This window comes from Passer montanus, unplaced genomic scaffold, assembly GCF_014805655.1.
Source record: "Passer montanus isolate IOZ18808 unplaced genomic scaffold, ASM1480565v1 scaffold154, whole genome shotgun sequence".
In the NCBI taxonomy this organism is placed as follows: domain Eukaryota; kingdom Metazoa; phylum Chordata; class Aves; order Passeriformes; family Passeridae; genus Passer; species Passer montanus.
Window position 1 is genome coordinate 974,259 of NW_024362494.1, and position 22,460 is coordinate 996,718.

General features: G+C 55.8%; 3 protein-coding genes across 5 annotated transcripts; all 3 read left to right on the plus strand.

Annotated features, from left to right (window-relative positions):
* Positions 1 to 1,138: 1,138 nt before the first annotated feature.
* On the plus strand, positions 1,139 to 11,999 carry SLC25A44 (solute carrier family 25 member 44). Of its 2 annotated transcripts, none has more exons than XM_039702071.1 (5): positions 1,139 to 1,274; positions 5,626 to 5,736; positions 6,039 to 6,752; positions 9,297 to 9,424; positions 9,827 to 11,999. In XM_039702071.1, exons 3-5 carry the CDS (start codon positions 6,131 to 6,133, stop codon positions 10,016 to 10,018), a joined length of 942 nt encoding a protein of 313 aa, XP_039558005.1. In that variant the 5' UTR covers positions 1,139 to 1,274; positions 5,626 to 5,736; positions 6,039 to 6,130; the 3' UTR covers positions 10,019 to 11,999. The 2 variants fall into 2 exon arrangements, with proteins under 2 accessions (XP_039558005.1, XP_039558006.1); XM_039702072.1 differs by lacking the exon at positions 1,139 to 1,274 and adding an exon at positions 1,707 to 1,849.
* PMF1 (polyamine modulated factor 1) lies at positions 11,488 to 18,429 on the plus strand. Its single transcript, XM_039702122.1, has 7 exons — positions 11,488 to 11,538; positions 12,340 to 12,469; positions 12,648 to 12,843; positions 12,991 to 13,096; positions 14,169 to 14,269; positions 15,788 to 15,983; positions 17,373 to 18,429. Exons 1-7 carry the CDS (start codon positions 11,488 to 11,490, stop codon positions 17,424 to 17,426), a joined length of 834 nt encoding a protein of 277 aa, XP_039558056.1. The 3' UTR covers positions 17,427 to 18,429.
* LOC120498882 (bone gamma-carboxyglutamate protein) lies at positions 17,369 to 20,290 on the plus strand. 2 transcript variants are annotated; one of them, XM_039702088.1, is made up of 5 exons: positions 17,377 to 17,491; positions 19,059 to 19,245; positions 19,463 to 19,507; positions 19,901 to 19,967; positions 20,060 to 20,290. In XM_039702088.1, exons 2-5 carry the CDS (start codon positions 19,185 to 19,187, stop codon positions 20,187 to 20,189), a joined length of 303 nt encoding a protein of 100 aa, XP_039558022.1. In that variant the 5' UTR covers positions 17,377 to 17,491; positions 19,059 to 19,184; the 3' UTR covers positions 20,190 to 20,290. The 2 variants fall into 2 exon arrangements, with proteins under 2 accessions (XP_039558023.1, XP_039558022.1); XM_039702089.1 differs by lacking the exon at positions 19,059 to 19,245 and having other exon boundaries at positions 17,369 to 17,491.
* Positions 20,291 to 22,460: the final 2,170 nt, after the last annotated feature.

A 22,460-nucleotide genomic window follows, 5' to 3' on the forward strand; every position in this document is an offset into this window, starting at 1 on the left:
GGCTCACGTTCTGGGCGTGAGGGCGGAACGGGGCCTGGGAGCAACAGAGTGGGGTGGGTGAAAAAAGGTGGTGGGGACAGGCAAAGGGTGTGTGGCACACAGAAATGTCGCCGTGGGGTGGGGATGGCTGGAAACGGTGGATGCTGAGACAAGGAGAACAAAAAACCAGGTTCCATAAAAACCTCAACGTGGGGCAAGATGTTCTTGGTGGGCTCCATCAGCCAGGCCTGTGGGCACTGCCACCCTGCAGTGCCACCCTGCAGTGCCACCCGCCCCTCAGCGCTCCGTGATGCCAACCCTCATGTCCCCCCCAGTGTCACCGTCCCCACTTCTGTCCCCCCGGCCCGTTTCCAGAGCCGTGGATCTGCCTCTCTGAAGCCAAACCGGCTGTGCGTTGTCCTGCTCTTTGGGGTTTTTTAATTAAAAAAGGAAAACTCGACGCCTCGCGTTGCTGGGTCCGTGAGGCCCTGAGGCCTTTGGGGTGATGTGTGAGGCCTGGGCCGGGGGAACGCGTGTGCACACGTGGGCAGGGACACGTGTGAGGGTGCAGGGACACACATGGGTGGGCAGGGACACGTGTGAGTGTGCAGGGACACACATGAGTGTGCAGAGACATGTGTGAGTGTGCAGGGACACGTGTGGGTGTGCAGGGACATGTGTGAGTGTGCAGGGACATGTGTGGGTGTACAGTGACACACGTGAGTGTGCAGAGACATGTGTGAGTGTGCAGGGACACGTGTGGGCATGCAGGGACACACGTGTGGGTGTGCAGGGACACCCCTGGCTGTGCAGGGACACTCCTGAGCATACAGAGACATGTGTGGGCATGCAGGAACATGTGTGGGTGTGCAGGGACACACTTGGGTGTGCAGGGACATGCTCCTGTGCAGCCTGCACGTGCAGCGAGGGGCATGGAGAGCAGGGAGCAAGGCACATCCCTCTCACACCGGCCCACCACACCCTCCTGTGGGTGCCTCCGTGCTGTTTCCCCCTCCTGGCCGCGCCGCGACCCCTCCACCAGGCGGGACCAGCCTGAGCGGTACTGGCCCTTTAAGAGCCGTAATTCGGCGCAGCCCCTTTAAGGCACCACCCCCCCGCCGCCCTCTTTACTCCGGGCCGGAAGCGCGCGGGGGGGCACTTCCGGTGTGACCTCTGCCCGGTCCCAAGATGGCGGCGGCGCTCGGGCGCTGACGCCGCCGGTCACTTCCGGCCGGGGAGCGGCCATGGGGCGGCCGGGCCGGGGGCTGGCCGGGGCTGCCTCCCGCCGGCCTCAGGTGAGCGGCTGCCGGGGCCGGGACGAGAGGCAACGCCGCCTGTGTCCTCCGCGGGCCCCGGGCGGAGCCGGGGCCGGGGCCGGGGCCGGGGCCGGGGCCGGGGTCGGGGAGAGGCCTGCCAGGCCTCACGGTGGCGGCCCGGCCCGGGACCCTCCGGCCCTTTCCCTGAAGGACCCCGGGGGAAAGGCCCGGAGCCCCCTCGGCGAGAGACCCCCGGGGATTGAAGGAGCTGAGGGGCCCAGGGACCCTCCCCGGGTGCACGGGAAACAGCCGGAGCCCCCCGTGGGGACAGCGGGGACACGCCGCCACCGCAGCCGTCCCGACACCGCATCCCTGCGTGTGGCCCGGCGGTGACCTTGAGCGCATCCCCGAGCGAGCTGTGCCGCTGCTCCCTGCCCCGGAGCTGCTGCGGCCGGAGCGGGGGTTCACCCCCGGGGGAAGCGGGGCGCTCCTGCCCGCGGTGCTGGGAGGGCAGCGCTGCCGTCGGGCACAGGGTGCAGCTGGCCCGGGGGCTGCGGGCTGGGCTTGGAGCAGGACTGGCCCCCTGTAGGGCTTGGATCGCCTCCTGCCGCGGGGTGAGTGCGGGGAGAGGGTTTGGCTGGGCCAGCTGGATCAGGTGGGCTGGACGAGGTGAGCTGGATGTGGTGCCTCAGCTCAGTGAGGTGGACGTGGTGAGCTGGACAAGGTGAGCTGGATGTGGTGCCTCAGCTCATCTGGGTGAGCTGGATGTGGTGCTTTAGCTCAGCTCAGTGAGCTGGATGTGTTGCCTTAGCTGGGTGAGCTGGATGTGGTGAGCTGGACGTGGTAGCTCAGCTCAGTGAGCTGGATGTGTTGCCTTACCTCAGCTGGCTGAGCTGGACGTGTGGTGAGCTGGATGTGTTGTCTTAGCTCAGCTGGGTGAGCTGGATGAGGTGAGCTGGTTATGGTGCCTCAGCTCAGCTTGGTGAGCTTGACATGGTGAGGTGGATGAGGTGAGCTGGACATGGTGCCTCAGCTCAGCTGAGTGAGCTGGAGTAGCTCAACTCACTGAGCTGGATGTGGTGCCCAGCCCAGCTGGATGAGGTGAGCTGGGCTCAGTGAGCTGGACGTGGTGCCTCAGCTCAGTTGGGTGAGCTGGACGGTGTGAACTGGTTGTGGTGCCTCAGCTCAGCTTGGTGAGCTTGACATGGTGAGGTGGATGAGGTGAGCTGGACATGGTGCCTCAGCTCAGCTGAGTGAGCTGGATGTGGTGCCTTGGTTCAGCTGAGTGAGCTGGACGTGGTGAGCTGGATGTGGTACCTTAGCTCAGCTCAGTATGGTGAGCTGGATGTGGTGTCTTAGCTCAGCAGAGTGAGCTGGATGAGGTGAGCTGGATGTGGTAGCTCAACTCACTGAGCTGGATGTGGTGCCCAGCCCAGCTGGATGAGGTGAGCTGGATGTGGTAGCTCAACTCACTGAGCTGGATGTGGTGCCCAGCCCAGCTGGATGAGGTGAGCTGGATGTGGTGCCTCAGCCCAGCTGGGCGAGCTGCTTGTGCTGCTGATAGCACCAAGGTCAAGGTTCCATTCCCAAAAGGTTCCCTCCGGGGCCGGCCCCTGCTGGGCCCTGTCCAGCTCAGCCTGTTCTGTGTTTCTGTGCTCTTGGAGGTGCCAGGCGGCCTCGGGCTGACTGCAGATGGTTCCCAGGCTGGTGCTGAGGCATTAGCATGCTGGGCAGGGCACGTCCCTGCCCGGGGCACACAAAGGCCCTGCCTGTGTTTGCCAGGGAATCATCTCTAGCTGCAGCAAGGAGCAGTTTGGGGAGCAGACTGGCAGTAAAGACCATGATACTGGGGGTTTATTCTGAGTTATCTGTGTAGGACACTGAGGCTGTGCCCAGATGAGAGAGCAGGAGCAGGGACACCCTGCTTGGTAGCCCCTGCTTGGATTTCCAGGCAGAAGTTCAAGAAATGCTGGTTTGTGCACAGTGGGAAGGAACCACTGAGGGGTGGTTTTGGCACGGAAGCTGCTCCAGAGTTTAAGGATGTGTGAGCTGTGGTGTGCTTGTACCTTGTTTTGGAGGGCAGGTCAGTTCTTAGGAGATGTAGCCACTACTTCTCTCTCAGTCTCCCTAAAATTACCTGAAAGATCATCAAAGAGTTGCCTAATGAGTGTGATGGGATCCCTGAGCAAGGCCGTGGTCTAAATTTCTGGAAGATTAAATGCTCTGAGCAAAACTCTTTATGTTGGCAGAGTGAGAATTGCAGCCATGCTGGTCATCCCTGGAGCTGCCAGGATCCATCCCTTCCTTCTTCCACCCAGGAGGGACTTTGGGTGCCTCAGAGCCATGGGGTTAAAGTGACTTTGTCTAATTCAGATCCCTAATGAGAGGAGTTATTGGTGAGAGTGCAGAAAAGTACAGCTGTTTCCTCAAGAAGTTGTGGCTTAAATTCTAAACCCAAAGCACTAGAGCACGTAAAACTAAATGAAGATCAAGTATTTATTATTATTATTATTATTATTATTATTATTATTATTATTATTATTATTATTATTATTTTGTTTTCCATATTGCAGTAATGAGAATGTTTTTTGCAGGCAGCCCTTCCTTTTCCTTTGTGGGGAGCTCAATTCCATGGTGGTGGCAGAGGAATTTAGAGTATGGACTAAACCCTCAGGCTTCACCAGGGAATCATATTGGCTAGACTCTATTTTAATTTTTTTTAATGAAAAATTAAGCTAGTGGGACTCTCAACAATAACCAAGTCATGTTTTCATTTCAGATAACTTCTGTGCAGGAAGCTTTCTGTGTCACATCATGTCAGCATTAGCAAACCCACTAAGGCTGTAACTGTAACTAAAGCAATCCAGGCTGTGGTGTTTGTTGAGCCTTAACTGCCAGGACAATTGGCTGGCAGGGTGAAGTGTAGCTGTCTTTACAATGGTAAAAAGGTGATTTTGGGGTGTTTTTAACTCCCCTGTCCACCTGCAGGAGCTGTGGTAGCCTGTAATGCTGTTTGCTCCTGTTCAGCAGATATTTTGTTGGCCAATGGACAGTGAAATGGTCACTTAAGGTGACACCCACCCCTCACCTGCCTTAATTTCATCACTGCAATTTCTTCTCTGTGCCAGAGGTAAACAACTTCCAGTTGCTTTGTTACTATTTCTAACAGAATGTCTCTGGCCTGTGTGGGTTCTCCATGAATTCTGAAGTGTTGAGACATTTCCCTAAGGATCCCAGGCTGGTTTGGGTTGGAAGGACCTTAAAGGCCATCTCATCCCACCCCCTGCCATGGGCAGGGACACCTCCCACTGCCCCAGGCTGCTCCAAGCCCTGTCCAGCCTGGCCTTGGGCACTGCCAGGGATGGGGCAGCCACAGCTGCTCTGTGCCAGGCCCTGCCCACCCTGCCAGGGAACAATTCCTTCCCAATATCCCATCTAACCCTGCTCCTGGTCAGTGGGAGCCGTTCCCCTGTCCTGTCACTCCATCCCTTCTCCCTTGGAGCTCCTTTAGGCTGTTGTTGTGCCTTGGTAATGTGAAGTGCCCTCAGATCAGTGCGTGGTGCTGACTGCCCATCCCTTTCAGATTCACGTGGTGAATCTGTTTGCAGATCAAGGTTTTGGCTTCCTTGTTCCTGTTTCTTGCTCTGGCTCTGCTCTCCAGCAGCTCAGCTCGTGCCTGGGCACACACTGCCACTGGAATACAAGTTATGATCCAGCTGCAGTCGAGCCTTTCCCCAAAGTTTAGCCACTCAAACACCCCAGTTGTGGTTTTTTTTTTTTAATTTGATGTGAAAGTAAGTCCTTACCAGCAGTGAACTGCTCCATGTTTTGGGTGATTTTCTGAGCTGTGCTTCTCCTGCTGCCTGGCCCTGTGTGTCAGTTCCTTTAGCCCAAGCTTGGTTAATCATGCAGGGTGTTAATTTACTAATTACAGCAGCTGACAGTACCAGGAGCCTGGTTGTGGGGAAGCAGTTGGTGCCTGCTGGGACTTGGTGATGAGCTGCAGCAATTGGGGCTGGGGGAGGCTGAACCAGCCCCTCCCTCCTCATCCTCCCCATTCCTGGTGCTCCTGCACAGCCAGCAGTGGAAGGGGGGTTGTCAGACCTGATGGAGTGTTGGAAGGGAGGGTGAACTTTGCTCATGTAGCTGACAAGCAGCTCAGCAGAGAGATCCTGTGCTGTGATTTAACCCTTTCTTTTCAGGACCTTGGTCATCAGTGTGGGGACTCTTACATGGCTGACTTGCCTTGTTTTCCCATTGTTGTTCTTTTCACCTTCTCATCACCCTCCAGCTTTAGGAAGATAAGAGTGGAAGTGCCCAAAGAAATGGGTCTAATTCATGCAGAGAATCTAGGAACTCAAAAGGACTTGTCACTTTCTTCTTTGTACAGGTCCTGGAACTGAAAAGTGACGTCCTGACACCTGGGAGCATGCCAGACCTGGAATGACTGGGGAGAAGCTGCTTTCCTTGGCCATCCCTGACCTTGTGTGTCCATTAAAAGGTGTGTGTGCTGCTGGAGTGCTGCTCATCTGCTTCTGAAAGCAGGGCAGCTTTGCTTTTCCACAGAGCAGTCTGGGCTGTGGTGAGAGCTGCTGCTGGAGCTCAGAAAACAGCCACAGTGACATCCCAAGATGTCACCAGCAGGCACATGGTAGGGCCCTGCCTCTGGAGGTTACAATCCCTCTGCTTGATGCTGTGCAAGGGCTTGCTGTGTGCTCAAGGAGAGCCAGCCAGGGTTGAGGTGATGTGGGTGGTTGTAGGGAGTGGGGCTTTGTCCTCTACCCAAGGGGTCTCTCATTTCAGGTACCAGCACTTGCAGTCTGCTTGGTCAAGCCTGGAAGGCTGGGCCTGGATCTGCTGTGCACCTTTGAGGGAGATCTGGACCCCAAGGAGCCATGGAGGACAAACGCAACATCCCCATCATTGAGTGGGAGCACCTGGACAAAAGGAAATTCTACGTGTTTGGGATTTGCATGACTATGATGATCCGCGTGAGCGTTTACCCCTTCACGCTCATCCGCACGCGGCTGCAGGTTCAGAAGGGCAAGAGCCTCTACAACGGGACCTTCGACGCCTTCGTGAAAATCCTGCGGACGGAAGGGACCGCTGGGCTCTACCGTGGCTTCCTGGTGAACACCTTCACCCTGATCTCAGGACAGTGCTACGTCACCACCTACGAGCTCACGCGCAAGTACGTGTCGCGCTACAACAACAACAACGCTGTCAAGTCCCTGGTGGCCGGTGGCTCGGCCTCCCTGGTGGCCCAGAGCATCACGGTGCCCATCGATGTGGTCTCCCAGCACCTCATGATGCAGAGGAAAGGGGAAAGCATGGGCAGGTTCAAGGTGCAGAGCCAAGATGGCAAACGTCTGCTGGTCTTTGGCCAAACCAAGGACATCATTGTGCAGATTTTCAAGGCTGACGGTTTGAGAGGATTCTACCGGGGTTATGTGGCCTCGCTGCTCACTTATATTCCCAACAGTGCGGTCTGGTGGCCCTTCTACCACTTCTATGCTGGTAAGTGAAAGGAGGATTGAAATGTGTCCTGTTCCAGGAGAGCCAGGAGCCCCTCGGATGGACTCTTGACACTGTGGATTCAGAGTGGTTTGCTTTCTCTCTGGGGGTGGGAGCAGAATCTCTCCTGAGCTGAGGAGCTGCATCTGGGTGTGTGGGAATTCTGTATATGTTGGTGGAAGTTTAACAGAGCAGCAGTGTTTCAATGCAGAACAAAGGGTCCAAGTGCTCCAGGACTTCAAACTGGATGGCTCCAGGCAAGTGGGGTTTTATGCATCTGCTGTAACTTTCTCTTCCACTAATCCCAAATAGTGCCTTCTCCACAGGAGTGAGGAAGGCAGAGTTTTGGAGCCACCAGGTAAGTGTAGTTCATCTTTCAGTTCATGTGAACTCAGGAATCTCATAGATGGCAAAGGGACTCTTAGAGACACAAATCCCATGGCAAAATCAAACAACAGGCAGAGACAAGGGCCAAATCTTTGATTTCTGTCATGTGTTGCTTCAGTTTTGTCAACTTTAAAATTGGCACTGAGTCTTGTGATGGAAAACTGCACTCAGTAGAAAGTTCTTTCTTCCTAGCTCAGTTCTGGTACTCCTTTGTGTGTTTCCAAAGGTTAAAGGTATTGACCAGCTAAGGTTTATTTCCACTCCTGATGATCCTTTAGATTTCTGCCATGCAGCTTTGCACATGGTTTTTAGAAGTCTGGTTACATAATTTCTGCCAAAAGGTGGTGGCAATGAGCAGTTTGGGTTTTGCTGTACTGGGCCTAAAGTACAGCTTGGAGGTCACCTCTTCTACAAAATCCAGATGTCTCAAAGGGTCCTGTGTGCTTTCCTCTGGTAGCTAGAGGAAGCACTGGTTCTGCATCCAGGCTGCATTTAAATGCCAGTGGCAGCTTGGCATGTTGGTCTGTGCAGGCAAGTGGGGTTTTATGCATCTGCTGTAACTTTCTCTTCCACTAATCCCAAATAGTGCCTTCTCCACAGGAGTGAGGAAGGCAGAGTTTTGGAGCCACCAGGTAAGTGTAGTTCATCTTTCAGTTCATGTGAACTCAGGAATGGCAAAAGGACTCTTAGAGACACAAATCCCATGGCAAAATCAAACAACAGGCAGAGACAAGGGCCAAACCCTGGATTTCTGTCAGGTGTTGCTTCAGTTTTGGCAACTTTAAAGTTGGCACTGAGTCTTGTGATGGAAAACTGCACTCAGTAGAAAGTTCTTTCTCCCTAGCTCAGTTCTTGCACTCCTTGGGATGTTTCCAAAGGTTAAAGGTATTGACCAGCTAAGGTTTATTTCCACTCCTGATGATCCTTTAGATTTCTGCCATGCAGCTTTGCACATGGTTTTTAGAAGTCTGGTTACATAATTTCTGCCAAAAGGTGGTGGCAATGAGCAGTTTGGGTTTTGCTGTACTGGGCCTAAAGTACATCTTGGAGGTCACCTCTTCTACAAAATCCAGATGTCTCAAAGGGTCCTGTGTGCTTTCCTCTGGTAGCTAGAGGAAGCATTGGTTCTGCATCCAGGCTGCATTTAAATGCCAGTGGCAGCTTGGCATGTTGGTCTGTGCTTTGTGGGAGTGCTCCCATCAGTCTCCACGTCAGCAGTTTATAAGAGCAAAACCCATTGTACTAACTGTAAGATTTTCATGCCAAAAGGGCTCAAAGGAGGGCATGTGAGAAAAGGCAGTTGATATGGAGAGACCAGAGCTCTCAGCTTCCAGGTGTTTGCTCTGTCATTGTCTCCTCAGTGGAAATTGAGATGCTGGGAAACATGAGCCCCAGCTGTCAATGAATCTGCTCTGGCTGCATTTCCCAGTGCTCTGTCCCTGGAGCAGCAGCCAGGGTCACTGAACCCTCCTGGGGTTCAAAGGACACTGCTGGCCCTGATTCCAGTCAGTGTTCAAGGTCTCAAACAGAGCTGCTTCCGTCCCTCCTGCCAGCCAGGCTTCCTCATAGTCCAAAAAATGGGGCCTTTGAACACTCTTCTGTCCAACTTCAACCAATGAAAGTGTGGGAGATTCAGATCCTGTTGGCCAGGCAGCAGGAGCAGAGTGAGGAGATCTGGGATGAGCTTTTCGTGGTGCTTTTCTCCTGAGGGATCCACAGTGGGATACCAGGGTATCTCCTGGACAGTGTGCCAGTGGCGACAGCTTTCTGTACAAATCTCTGCAGACACCTTCCAACAGAGCCTTGTCCTAAGGCTTCCTCCACCTTCTAAAGAGGGGGGGTATTTTCCTGCCCTGTTTTGGGAACGTGGCAGCTGATTCTGTCCAGTTTGCCCCACAGGCCTGGGAGCGAGAGGGGAAGCTGTGGGACAAAGCATGGGGAGTGTCCTGGAGCCAGCTCTGTGATGAGTCCTGCTCCCTGTGCTGTGCCAGCTTTCTGGTTGGTGTAGGAAGCACCACTTGGAGATTCTGTGGGAGGAGCTGGCAGGCTGCAAATGAGGGATTCTGCCCACTGGAAATCAGCTGGAGTTACAGAGGGCAGCTAAGGAAATTATAAGCAGCCACTGAAAGTCTGAAACTTTCCTCTCTCTCCTGTTCCCAGAACAGCTTTCGAGTTTGACTCCTAAAGACTGTCCCCACCTCCTCCTGCAAGCAATATCGGGGCCCCTTGCAGCTGCCACAGCTTCCACCCTCACCAACCCCATGGATGTGGTGAGGGCTCGGGTCCAGGTAAGAGCTCAGCACGCTTGGCACAGGGCAGGGTGGGGTTCAGCCTGGCCTCTCTCATCTCTGTGGTTTCAGGTGAGCTGCTTCCCTGCTCTCCCTGGGCCTTTCATCCTGGGAGCAGCTGCTTAATTGGCCCTCAGCATTAGCAAGAGGAGCCCAGGCTGCCTGTTCTGCTGGCAGTGCCAGCCTGGCCTGCTCAGACAGGCTTTCCCTTCACAAAGGGAGAGGTGCTGCTCCCTGCTGCCTCCTTAGGACTTTGTGCTTTTTCTGCTCCCCTCCTCAGGGAGTTCTGGAGAGCAGAGCAAGGCTGATCTGTTGTCTCCAGAGCATTCAGCTGCAGCAGAGCCCCAGAGCAGCTCAGCATGGAGCCTGGCAGCTCTGTCAATGTTTGTTCTGGCATTGCAGGTGGAAGGCAAGAGCTCCATCATTCTCACCTTCAAGCAGCTCATTGCAGAGGAAGGCCCCTGGGGGCTGACTAAAGGCCTCTCTGCCCGCATCATCTCGGCCACTCCTTCCACCATTGTCATCGTGGTGGGCTATGAAACCCTGAAGAAGCTGAGCCTGCGCCCAGAGCTGGTGGACTCGAGGCACTGGTAGAGGCAGCTGGGGGAGGAGAACCTTCCTGTGAACTCTCTGAGTCTGGACTGGTGCAGGGGAGAGCCTGGGATGCCACGCAGCTGCTGTGCCTTTGTCTCTGGCTGGTTTCACAGCACAAGGCAGATGCAAAAGCAGCTGCACTCCACCTCTTTAGATCTGAGTGTCATGCAATGGTCTGCTGCTGGTTTCGCTTCAACTGTGACCTTTGGCAGTGCTCTTTGCCTGGAACACCCTGTTCCAGGTGTGTGAATGCATCCTGGCAAGTTATTAATTCTTTTTTTTTTTTTTTTTAATTAAAGACTTACTGGCTTAAGCAAAAAGCCAGTTTATTCTCTTTAAATTATTTTCATCTTTGCCAAACTTCCAAGGAGTCTCACAGCCTGCAGCAGGACCCTCTGCTGGGATGTCTCTAGTGGCAGTTGTGCTGTGAGAAACTGGAAGCAGAAAATAGACAAGTGACTTTCTCCAATTACCTGCTTTTATTTCTAGAAGATGTGAGACAAGAGTAACCTGGAACCACTTCAGACCTGATTTCCTGCGTTTTGAATAGATCTACATACTTGTTTTGTACATTCTTGGAAAATGTTCCCTGTCTCTCATCCTCCAAACAGCTGGCTGATAGCAAGTCAGGGGCTGAGCTGGCTGTTTGGAATTAGCTGATGGCGGTTTTGACACCTAACCTGTGTTTTTAATCTGTTGTAATTTAATTTTTTTATTTTAGGGAAGCTTATTCTGATTTCTGGGGAGCTGAATGGTTGTCCTGTGGCCTCGTTCAGTGTGTCAATCCTGCATGTTCAGAGTGGCTGTGGCCACTTCCCACCTTAGTTAGTTGAAGCCCAGAAATGCAGTTTGGAAGTGTTTGATCGTGGTGCTGCCAGCAGCTGGATGAGAACTGAATGGGCTTTGAGCTACAATTAGATGGGACGTGGGGAAGGAGAAACCTTGTGCTGGCTTTTGATCCAGTTCAAACCTGACAGGCATGTTTCTATTGAATGAGAAGTGATGGCTCACTTCACGAGTTTAAATTCTGCCCTTCCAGTTTGGGAAGGGCAAGGATAATGTTTTGCACAATTGCTGGATCAGAAGCCTGAGCTACGGTCTGTGTATTTTACCAGGTGAAAACTTCAGGGGAATGAAACCAGAGGCTGCTTTTTGGGGAGGGGAGGGAGGGGGTTGTTTTGACTGCACTCTGCTGCTCTTGGTGGTTGAGATTTGCCTTTCATGCTGCCAGTCCACACGTGGTGCTCGTCCTGGTTAGCCACATCTGGAGGGCTCAGGGTGCACCTGCACAAAACAGAGCACACCACCTCCATCCCCCTTCTGCCCTAACCAGGAATTTGGTTGAGGTGTTGATCCTGCTGACCTGTGGCTGTCGCTGGGCTCCACTTGGCTGTCTCTTCCTGAGGGGACTCACCAAGTGTGGCTCTGCCCTTCGTGCCAGTGTTGTCCCTGCCCAGCAGGCACTGGACATGCCACCACGCCTGCTGGAGATGGAGAGTGCTGAAGCTGCTGCTGCTGAGGTGGGAGAGGTTTCTCTGCTAAGGGCAGGGCTTGATTCTAAGGTGCAGTGCTGTGATGGGGCTGTGGGTGAGTTATCAGAGCCTCTTCATCCCAGTTTTGTTTCTTGCAGTGCTCAGAAAGGCACTGGATGCTGGAACCACTGGTGGAGTTGTTGGAGCAGCACCTTCTGCACCTGCTCCAGTCACCTGTTTGTTGTTTAAAAGTCGACACCAGTCTGCTCTTGCTCTAATAATAGATTCTGCTCTGAAAAGCAGAACAACAGCACCCCAAATCACAAGGCAGCAGGATGTTAACAGTAATTTAGCAGGAACAATAACAATCAACCTCTGCCAGGTGCAGCAGGGCCAGTCCCAGTGTGCAGAGCAGAGGGGCAGCAGCACCAGTGTGGGGAGACACTGTCAAACTTCATGTTCCTCTCGTAACCAGCAACTTGACAACTAATAAACTTGAGAGACCTTCAGTTTGGTGCCTGCATTTAAAAGCACACGACTCTCCACGCCAGGGGAGGCTGCTGCTTTTTGTCGTGTCACAAAGAGGGTTTCACCCTTAGCCTTTGGACTAGGACTAGGGCTAGGAGAGGGCCGTGAGCTGCCTGAGAACTCGGTGGCTGCTCAGTGGCCGAGCGAGCCGGGGAGAACCGGCTGGAGCACGTGGAACCAGCCGTGACCCAGGGTGCGGGCTGGCTCCTGCGTGGCTGCCACATGGGAAATGTCGCTTCTTTTATTCTCTAACCGGGCTGAACTTCGCTTCTTCTTTTCTCCTTGAATTCTTCGGCCTTGCTCGTTTTATTTCGCACAAAGTCGCTGGAGGGCAGGGCGGGCATTTCCACGGGGCAGAGAAGGGCGGTTTGGCACGGGGTGCTGCGCTTCGGGGCCGGGCGCGGCCCCGCTCCGGGAGGCGGCAGCTTCTTCGCGCGGTGGTTTTATCGCGGTTTGCTTCGGACCGGGAGCGGCCGGGTGGGGCGACCACGGCGAGCGGCACAAGCCGCGCTCCGTTCCCGTGCCGCCTTCCCGCGTTTTCTTCCCGTGCCGTGTTCCCGCGCTCCGTTCCCGTGCCGCCTTCCCGCGTTTTCTTCCCGCGCTCCCTTCCCGCTCTCCGTTCCCGCGAGCTCTTCCCGCGCTCCGTTCCCGTGCCGCTTTCCCGCGTTCCGTTCCCGCGCTCCGTTCCCGTGCCGCCTTCCCGCGTTCTCTTCCCGCGGCTGAGGGCGGCGGCGCCGATGGCGGGGACGGCCCGACCCCGGGGCGCTCCGAGCTGTTCAGCACCGTGGTGGACACGTTCCTGGAGAAGCTGGTGGCCGCCGGGAGGTGAGGCGGGGGCGGGGAGGGACCCCCTGATCCCCGGGCCCGGCCCTGCCGTGACACCGAGCCCCGGGAGCAGCCCCGGGCCCGGCTCTGGGCCTGGCCCCGACCCGGCCCCGCCGTGCCCCGGTCCTGATCCCGCCCTCCTTGCAGCTACCAGAGGTTCGTCAGCTGCTACCGCTGCTTCTACAAGCTGCAGCCGCAGCTGACCAGGAGCATCTACGATCAGTTCATCTCCCAGCTGCAGGCGTCCATCAAGGTGAGCAGGGTTGGGGGCCCCGGGGGGCTGCAGAGGGGTTTGGAGTGTCCAAAAAAGGGGTTCAAAGCCCGCTGGAAAAGTGCTGAACAGGTTGATATTAAGGGCAGCAAATACATTTCCTAAATGCTGCAGAGGAGTGTCCAAAAAAGGGGTTCAAAGCCCACTGGAAAAGTGCTGAACAGGTTGATATTAAGGGCAGCAAATGCATTTCCTAAATGCTGCAGAGGAGTGTCCAAAAAAGGGGTTCAAAGCCCGCTGGAAAAGTGCTGAACAGGTTGATATTAAGGGCAGCAAATACATTTCCTAAATGCTGCAGAGGAGTGTCCAAAAAAGGGGTTCAAAGCCCACTGGAAAAGTGCTGAACAGGTTGATATTAAGGGCAGCAAATACATTTCCTAAATGCTGCAGAGGAGTGTCCAAAAAAGGGGTTCAAAGCCCACTGGAAAAGTGCTGAACAGGTTGATATTAAGGGCAGCAAATGCATTTCCTAAATGCAAAGCAGAAATCTGTTCTCTCCAGAGTTCTGTCTTCCCCAGAAGAAGCTGTAGGATTGCTCAGGTTGGAAAACACCACCAGGGCTGTGCAGTCCAAGCATTTCCCCAGCATGGCCAAGGCCACCACTAAACCATGTCCCTAAGTGCCACATGCACCCATCTGTTAAATACCCCCAGGAATGGTGATTCCCAGGGTGTTCATCATCCAGGATTCATCCAGGATTCCAGGATTCATCCAGGACAAAGCTGGAAGGACTTTGGATAAGGGATGGAGTGACAAGAACAAGGGGAAATGGCTTCCCCCTGCCAGAGGGCAGGGTTAGATGGGAAATTGGGAAGGAATTGTTCCCTGTCAGGGTGCTGAGGCCATGGCATGGGTGCCCAGAGAAGCTGCGGCTGCCCCTGGATCCCTGAAGGAATTTAAGGCCAGGTTGGATGGGGTTTGGGATAGTGGAGGGTGGAACAAGATGTGCTTTAAGGTCCCTTTGAAGCCAGACAATTCCCTGATTCCCTGACCAGCCAAGGCTCACAACCAGAGTGGTGCCAGTGTTTGTTCACCTCGTGTCCTTCCTTCACAGGAGGAGATCCAGGAGGTGAAAAATGAAGGGAATCTGGAGGAACTCCTCAATTCACTGGATAAGATCGTGGAGGAGGCAAAGGACCGGGAAGAGCCAGCGTGGTATGGATGGCCAGGGCTGGGGGTCGTGCTCCTGCAGAGGCAGCAGGCAGTTCCTGGGCTGTCTTTGCCTGTCCTGCTGGCCTCATGCTGCAAGGGAGGGTCTGAAAGCTGCTGTATCTTTACAGCAGTGTCACTGGGGCTAAAACACACAGAAATCAGTTTAATCTGTGCTTCTCTGGGCCCAGGAGCCATTTCCATTCCCTTCCTTAGTGCAGGGACGTCAGTGCCACTGAGCTGGGGACAACCCAGAGGGCTGATGGGCAGTTTTGGGCACAGCACCTGTCCAGCAGCAGAGTCCCCTGGGTGCTCTTTGTGTCCCTGGCCCCAGCAGACACTGGGGACTGGGACCAGAAACAAGATTTTGTGTTCCTGTGCTGAGGGGGTGATGACACCTGCCTGTTCCAAGCACCCACCCAGGGCCAACTCCCAGGGGCTCCTCTGGGGTCCCTGCTGTGGCTGTGCTCAGTTCCCTGTGCCAGAGGAGGCTGTGGGAGCCACAGGGCTGCCTTGGGGAGGAGCTGCCAGGGGCTCCTCTGGGGTCCCTGCTGTGGCTGTGCTCAGTTCCCTGTGCCAGAGGAGGCTGTGGGAGCCAAGGGCTGATCCCAGCTGGCAGCTGTGTGGGACCAGTGCTGGGCAGTCTGCACAAATCACAAATGGGACAGCACTCTTGGGGAACACCTCTCGAGCTGTTTTATTTTCCATCATCACTCTCATTCCATGGTTGTGACAGTGGGAAGATGCCAGCAGCTCCCATCCCCAGCAGCAGACAAAGAACTCAGTGTTACAACTCACTTTAAAACATTTTTGACCAATCACACAAAGCAAAAGCATATTGACAGTAGTTCTGTCCAACCACTATAAGCACACCTACCTTTGCTTATTTTGAATACAATACCTGCTTGTAAGCCTTAAGATACAATACAACAGCTTAAATTTAGACCTTCCTAACATCTCTCTAGATTTACTTTTCTGCAGCTTAGGGAGTTATTCTAGCCAAGCATTAATATCCAGACCTGTGGTCAATACCCCATGTGTGGAGACATGAATCTTGACTCCATGTTTCAGAAGGCTGGTTTATTATACTGTGATATATGTTATATTTAAATGATACATTAAAACTATACTAAAAAAATAGAAAAGGATTTATTAGAAGGTTAGAAAGAACAGGAATGGAATGACAACAAGGACTCCTGAGAGTCTGAGCCAGCTGACTGTGACTGGCCATGAATCAGAAACAACCACCATGCCCCAGTCCCAGCTGCACCTGTTGCATTCCCCAGCAGCACGCAGTTATTGTTTACATTTCTTTCCTGAGGCTCCTCAGGAGAAAAAACCCTAACAAAGGAATTTTCACAAAATACTGCTACGCAGACCACTGTCCTATTCATCCTTTCTGCTGCTCTGATCTCCTTCCTGCTGAGCAGGAAGCTGCGCTGCAGCTGCAGCGGTGTGTCTGAGGCTGCCTGCTGCAGCTTGGGGCAGCCCAGCAGCAGTGCAGGGCTGGGTGCTGCGTTGCAGGCGGCCCAGCGGGAGCCCGGAGCGGGACGTGCGCGCTGCGCTGGCGCCCTCGCTGCTGCAGCACCGTGCCCACCTGCGCCGGGCGCTGCGGGAGCGGCAGCAGCGCAGCGGCGCGCTGGCCGAGGCCGTGCTGGCGGGGAGGAGCAGGATTGCAGAGCTGCAGCAGCTGATCCAGGCTCGCCAGCAGGCCTGGCAGGTAAAAACGCACCCGGCCCGCCCAGACCAGACCAGACCCAACCAACCCAAACCAGACTAAACCAACCCAAACCAAACCAGACTAAATCAGACCCAACCAACCCAAACCAGACTAAACCAGACCCAACCAACCCAAACCAGACTAAACCAACCCAAACCAGACTAAACTAACCCAAGCCAGACTAAACCAACCCAAACCAGACCAGACTGACCCAAACCAGACTAAACCAAACCAGACCAGACCCACCTAAACCAGACCAGACTAAACCAACCCAAACCAGACTAAACCAACCCAAACCAAACCAGACCAGACCAGACCCACCCAAACCAGACCAGACCAAACCAGACTAAATCAGACCCAACCAACCCAAACCAGACTAAACCAGACCCGACTAAACCAGAACAGACCAACCCAAACCAGACCAGACTAAACCAATCCAAACCAAACTAAACCAACTCAAACCAGACTAAACTAACCCAAACCAGACAAGACCAACCCAAACCAGACCAGACTAAACCAAACCAGACTAAACCAACCCAACCCAAACCAAACCAGACCAGACCCACCTAAACCAGAGTAAACCAAACCAACCCAAACCAGATCAACCCAAACCAGACTAAACCAACCCAAACCAGACTAAACCAACCCAAACCAGACCAGATTGACCCAAACCAGACTAAACCAAACCAGACCAGACCAACCCAAACCAGACCAGACTAAACCAACCCAAACCAGACTAAACCAAACCAAACCAGATCAGACCAACCCAAACCAGACTAAACCAGACCCGCCTAAACCAGACCAAACCAAACCAGACCAGACCAACCCAAACAAGACTAAACCAGACCAGACTAAACTAAACCAAACCAGACCCAGCCAACCCAAACCAGACCAGACTAAACCAACCCAAACCAGACTAAATCAGACCAAACCAACCCAAACCAGACCAGACCCACCTAAACCAGACTAAACCAGACCAGACTAAACCAGACCAGACCCACCTAAACCAGACTAAACCAGCCCAAACCAGACCAGACCCAATCCAGACCAGACCCACCTAAACCAGACCAACCCAAACCAAACCAGACCAAATCAACCCAGACCAACCCAACTCAACCCAAACCAAATAAAACCAACCCAACCCAGACCAGACCAGACCAGCCCAGCCCAGCCCAACCTCCTCCTCTCAGCAGAGCTCAGTGGGGCCTGCAATGACTTCCAAACCCTCCCCTTCTCCAGCACCTCCCCAGCAGCCAAGTCCTGCTGAAACTTGAGGTGTGGGCATGGTCTCTGGGGGCTCAGGTGCCTTTCCCCCTGCAGTGGGTGGGATGTGGGGTGGTCTCGGGGACAGAGCATCCTGCTGAGCTCTGTGGCTTGTGTTCCTTCCAGGCAGCCAGTAAGGAGCAACGAGAACTCATCATGACATTCCAGGAGCCCCAGTGAGGCCACGGGATGTCCCACAGGCTCTGCTGGGACAGGTCATCATCCCAAAGCACTGATGGGACAAGGTACCCAGACTGAGAATCACCCCAGCAGGCCACTGGAGACTGCAGAGGGACTGAAACAGCTGCTGGACTGGCACAGTTTGATCAGATTTGGTGCAGAAACAAAAAAAAAAATTGGGATCTTTGCAAATGGATGGCAATTCCCTGTTTCCTACTCAGCTAGACAGAGGGGAGTGTCACAAAGTGTGGCTGTGCTCTCCTCTGCTCCACTCAGTGCTGTGACAGGCCTGATTCCAGTTTCCAAAGCCACGTTTGGGGGTTTGTTGCTGTTTTAGTTGTGCATTAGCCAAAATTCAGTGCCTTAAACGCCAGGCCAGGCTGTGCCCAGGCCTGAGGAGCCCACGAGTGGCTCACAGCCAGGGCTCCTGCTGTGCTTGCAGGTTCATTCAGTCTCTGTTCACACCACTGCCTGTTGCAGATGTGGCAGCAGCTGCTGCCCTGATTTCCTCCTTACCATTCATTCTGTTTGAGTTATTTTCTAGCCCTGGTCCCCTCCCAGCACCCGAGGTATCCAGGGATCTGTGCAGAGGTTGGAGCAGCCCTGCCTCCTCTTTGTGGGTTTGTAGCACAGGGTTTTCATCTTTTCCTGTGGAACCTTCTAGAGCCAGCCTGGTTTTTCCCCACCCAGAGTCGTTCCTGCCTCTTTCTCTTTGCGGGCTGGGGAAGCCAAAGCTCCCAGGATCTCCCTGGCAGAGCCCCAGCAGTGCTGTGCCCCTCCAGCATGGACAGGCTGTCCTTGGGGCTGGGCAGGGAGTGAGGAGAGTGCCCTGCACCTGCTGAGGACTCAGAGAGGCTGAGGGCACGGGCTCTGAGGGCCCAGCTGGGATGGGCAGTGGCTGCTGCACCACTCCCCAACCTCTGGGAGCAATTAGAGCTGCAGCAGTTTCCCCTCTGCCCCCCCTGGCTGTGCTGGAATCTCAATAAACCGGGGCTGTTGTTCAGCTTGGCTCCTGCTGTGCTCTTGGCCCACGTACTCTGTACTTTATGGCTTTGTCTGACAAAGGCTCTGCTTCAGCAGTTCTGGCTGCCCCAAAGCCTCCAGTTCCGCTTCCCGAGACAGGGCTGGGGTTTACAGGATCAGAAAGTGGTCAGGATGTGAAAGAGGAATGTTCTCCAGGGGCTCTGAGTGCCCTGGCCACGCAGCATCTGCCCAGGGCGTGGGCAGGGGGGAGCTGTGCAGAGACTGAGGCACCTGCTCACCCTGCCCAGGGACACGGGGTGACAGTGCCCGAAAGAAGCACGAGCTGCTCCCCAAAAATGGGCCAGAAAGCTCCTGCTGGCTCTGCACATGGAGGGAAACCCCAAGGTTTTGGCAGGGAGGTCTCCCTGTGTCACAGAAGATGATTCTGGGGTGCAGCAGTGGGAGCTGGGACGGGCAGTGGGTGATGGGGGAGCCCCCAGTGCCCCATCACCCATTCCAGTGGGGACTGGGCACTGCCAGCCTGGCAGGGCTGGGCCCACCAGCAAATCCCCCCTGGCCTGGGGCCACTTTTCCCTCCCTTTGTGGGCTCTGGCTGGGCACAGGGGGACCAAGTTCATCCCAAACCACAATTGCCACCTCTGCCAGCAGCTCCGGCCGTGGCGGATGTGCTGAAAATAACCCTGGGGAGGCCAGGCCCCCCCTGCCAAGGCCACAGGACCCTATAAAGGCACCCAGGGAGCCAGGGCTGCACCCAGCCCAGCACAGGGAGGCACCATGAAGTCCCTGGTCCTGCTGAGCCTCTTGGCCCTGCTCACCCTTGGCCTCTGCCGCAGAGGTACCGGGGAGTCCAGGGCTGGTGGGGACACTGGGGCTGGTTCTGTGCCCTGGAGGGAGCCAAGGGGCTGGGAAAACTGAGCTTTGGGGTGGGGGGCACGGGGAGATAGGGACTGGTAGATTGCGGGGGGTCTCAGTGAGGGATGTGAGCTCCAGAAGGAGTGGGGTGGGAGCAGAGCCCCGTTCTGAGCCCAGCCACCCCTCCGTGTCACCCGCAGCTGCCGATGGCTCTGCCAGCACCAAGGACTCGCCCAGCTCCGAAGGTGAGTGACCCTGGGGAGAGGGGACAGGACCCCCCTGACCCTGGCCCCACTGCCTTGGGGACAGAGGACAGGACCCCAGGGACAGGGGACAGGGGACACGGCCCCGGGAACAGGGGACAGAAACCCCTGACCCCCAGCCCCACTGCCCTGGGGACAGGACCCCGGGGACAGGACCACCCTGACTCTGGCCCCACTGCCCTGGGGATGGGGGACAGGACCCCAGGACAGGGGACAGGGGACACGGCCCCGAGGACAGGGGACAGAAACCCCTGACCCCCAGCCCCACTGCCATGGGGACGGGATCACCCTGACCCCGGCCCCACTGCCCTGGGGATGGGGGACAGGACCCCGGGACAGGGGACACGACCCCCTGACCCCTCGCTGTCCCTGCAGCCTTTGTCTCCAGACGCGCCAGTGCCGAGCTGGTGCAGAGGCAGAAGCGCAGTTACGGCTATGGCAGGTGAGGCTGCAGCCCCAGACTGGGGGGGGGTCGCTGGCTCAGCCCCTCCCCAGACCCCCCACACCCCCTGGTGTCCCCTTTGTCCCCTGCAGCGCCTCGGGAGCCCCGCGGGACCCGCTGGAGGCCAAGCGCGAGGTGTGCGAGCTCAACCCCGACTGTGACGAGCTGGCCGACCAGATCGGCCTGCAGGAGGCTTACCGGCGTTACTACGGGCTGGTTTAGCCCCAGCCCCGCTCGGGGCAGGGGCTGAGCTCCCACCAACCCCCAGCAGCTCCCACCTGCACCCTCCCACCCTTTCTGTTCGCCCTGGAAAGAAATAAACGCACGTGGTAGAGCCAGTTCCTTGCCAAGGCTGGGGTGTGGGTGGCTTCGGGGGATGTGCTCCATGTCACCCCACACGGCTGAGGACTCCTGGTTTCCCTCCCTGTGCCCCCCAGGCTCAGGGAGGAGAGGTGGTCCCACCCCCAGATCCTGCTCCCAGCAGCTGCCCCATCGTTATTCCACTTTAATTGAAAGCTGTTTGATTTAAAGCCTGGCTGTGTCCTGCCAGGCTGAGGCCATCACCAAGGGCTGCAAAGGGACAGGGGACAGAGTGGTGGCAGCAGGGGGACACGGAGGGCTCATGGGTGCAGCACAGGGCACCGGGGCAGGGGGATGTGAAGGGGAAGCTGGGGGGCCCTGCAGGAGGAGGTGGAGGCAGCAGCCGAGCTCAGCTTCACTCCAGGCACAGCCACAGCAGCAGCAGAGGAGGAGGGGGAGAAGCAGGGAGAGCCCTCGGGGTGGTGGGGGCAGCTGACCCTCGCCATGGGCCACTCTAGATGGGTAAAAGATGAGGATTTGTTGTAGAGGAAGGGGCACACCAAAATCTGCAGCACCTTGCTCTGCTGGGGATGCTCGAGCTTGGGGGAGTTGTGAAGGGGGCACAGAGCCCTGTCAGCTTCCACAGCAAGGACCCCACAAAACCCTTGGCTTTCAGCCTGAGCAGGGGGAATCACCAAGAAGAACAAAAGGCTGAGGAGGAGGAAACCTCCATCCCACATTTCCTTATCCCAAACATTCTGGGAATAGCAAGAGGTCGGTGCAGATGAAGGAGCTCAAAACAGGCACAGGGACAAAACAGCAGTGCCAGACGTGGCTGCCCCAGGAGCCTGGCATTGCAAACGTGCAGCCTGGGACAGACACACGGTGTCAGGGGGCCTGCACTCCCCGTGCCAGCCCATCCCCGTGCCCGCCCATGCCCAGCGAGCCCCTCCCAGGCTGTGGCACTGAGGGCTCTGCAGGCACAGAGGCAGCAGATGGGGTGGGCAGGCACAGGAGCTGAAGAGGTGGGCACAGCTGGGGGCAGAGAGAGGGGCAGACAAGCAGCAGGCAGATGAGCAGTGGTGGGCCCAGCAGGTGCCCAGGGAGGATGAGAGCACCAGGCAGTGCCACATGAATCCCTGCTGGCACAGCGTGTTTTGAGGTGACCTCTGTCCCTGGCCCTATCCCCATCCTTGTCTCCATCCCCTCCTCATCCCTGTCCCTGTCCCTGACCCCATCTCTGTCCCTAATCCCATCCCTGTCCCCATTGCCTTTCTTTGTCCCCATCTCTGTCCTAATCCCATCCCTGTCCCCATTGCCAGCCTTTCTTTGTCCCCATCTCTGTCCTAATCCCATCCCTGTCCCCATTGCCTGCCTTTCTTTGTCCCCATCTCTGTCCCTAATCCCATCCCTGTCCCCATTGCCAGCCTTTCTTTGTCCCCATCTCTGTCCTAATCCCACCCCTGTCCCCATTGCCTGCCTTTCTTTGTCCCCATCTCCATTCTCTTCTGCACAGAGCTGGCAGTGACAGTCCCTTCCTGCCAGCTCAGCCTTGGGACAGGGCAGGTCTCACCCCCAGCCCCTTTCCCTACTGGGGACTGAGCTGGAATCACCTTTTAGCACCCCCCTCTCTGACCCTCCTGCCAGGGGCAGCCCCCAAAGAACCCAGGAGGGAGAGAGAATTATGGCAGTGCCCAGCTCGGTGCCCCCCACCAGGGGAAGGAGATCAGGGAGCTCTGACAGCCATGAATTCAGGACAGGAATTCTCATTTATTTTCTCTCCCTTGGCACCCTCACACAGCCCAATCTCCAGCCTGAAGCCCCCAGCCCACCTTCTTCAGCACCTTGAATGGACACTGGAAAGTCACACATTTTAAATAATTTATACTTTCCCTGTCTCCCACTTCTCCACCCCCCTTCTCCCACTAAAAGTGAGCTGGGCCAGCTCCTCGTGCAGGGTCAGGGGTGCTCCTGTGGCAGCAGAGTCCTTCCAAGAGGATGAAATCATCCCAAATCACAGAGGCAGCAAGGGAAATGTTATTCCCATCACAGGGCTAAGGAAGGACCCATCTGCACTCCTCCACTGGAAAGTCTGGTCAGCAAAGGATACGAGGGTGGATTTACAGATGGAAAATGCACTCAGGCCCTGGGCTGTGCAGGAAAGGTGGGATGGGCTGGGAATGACCACAGGAC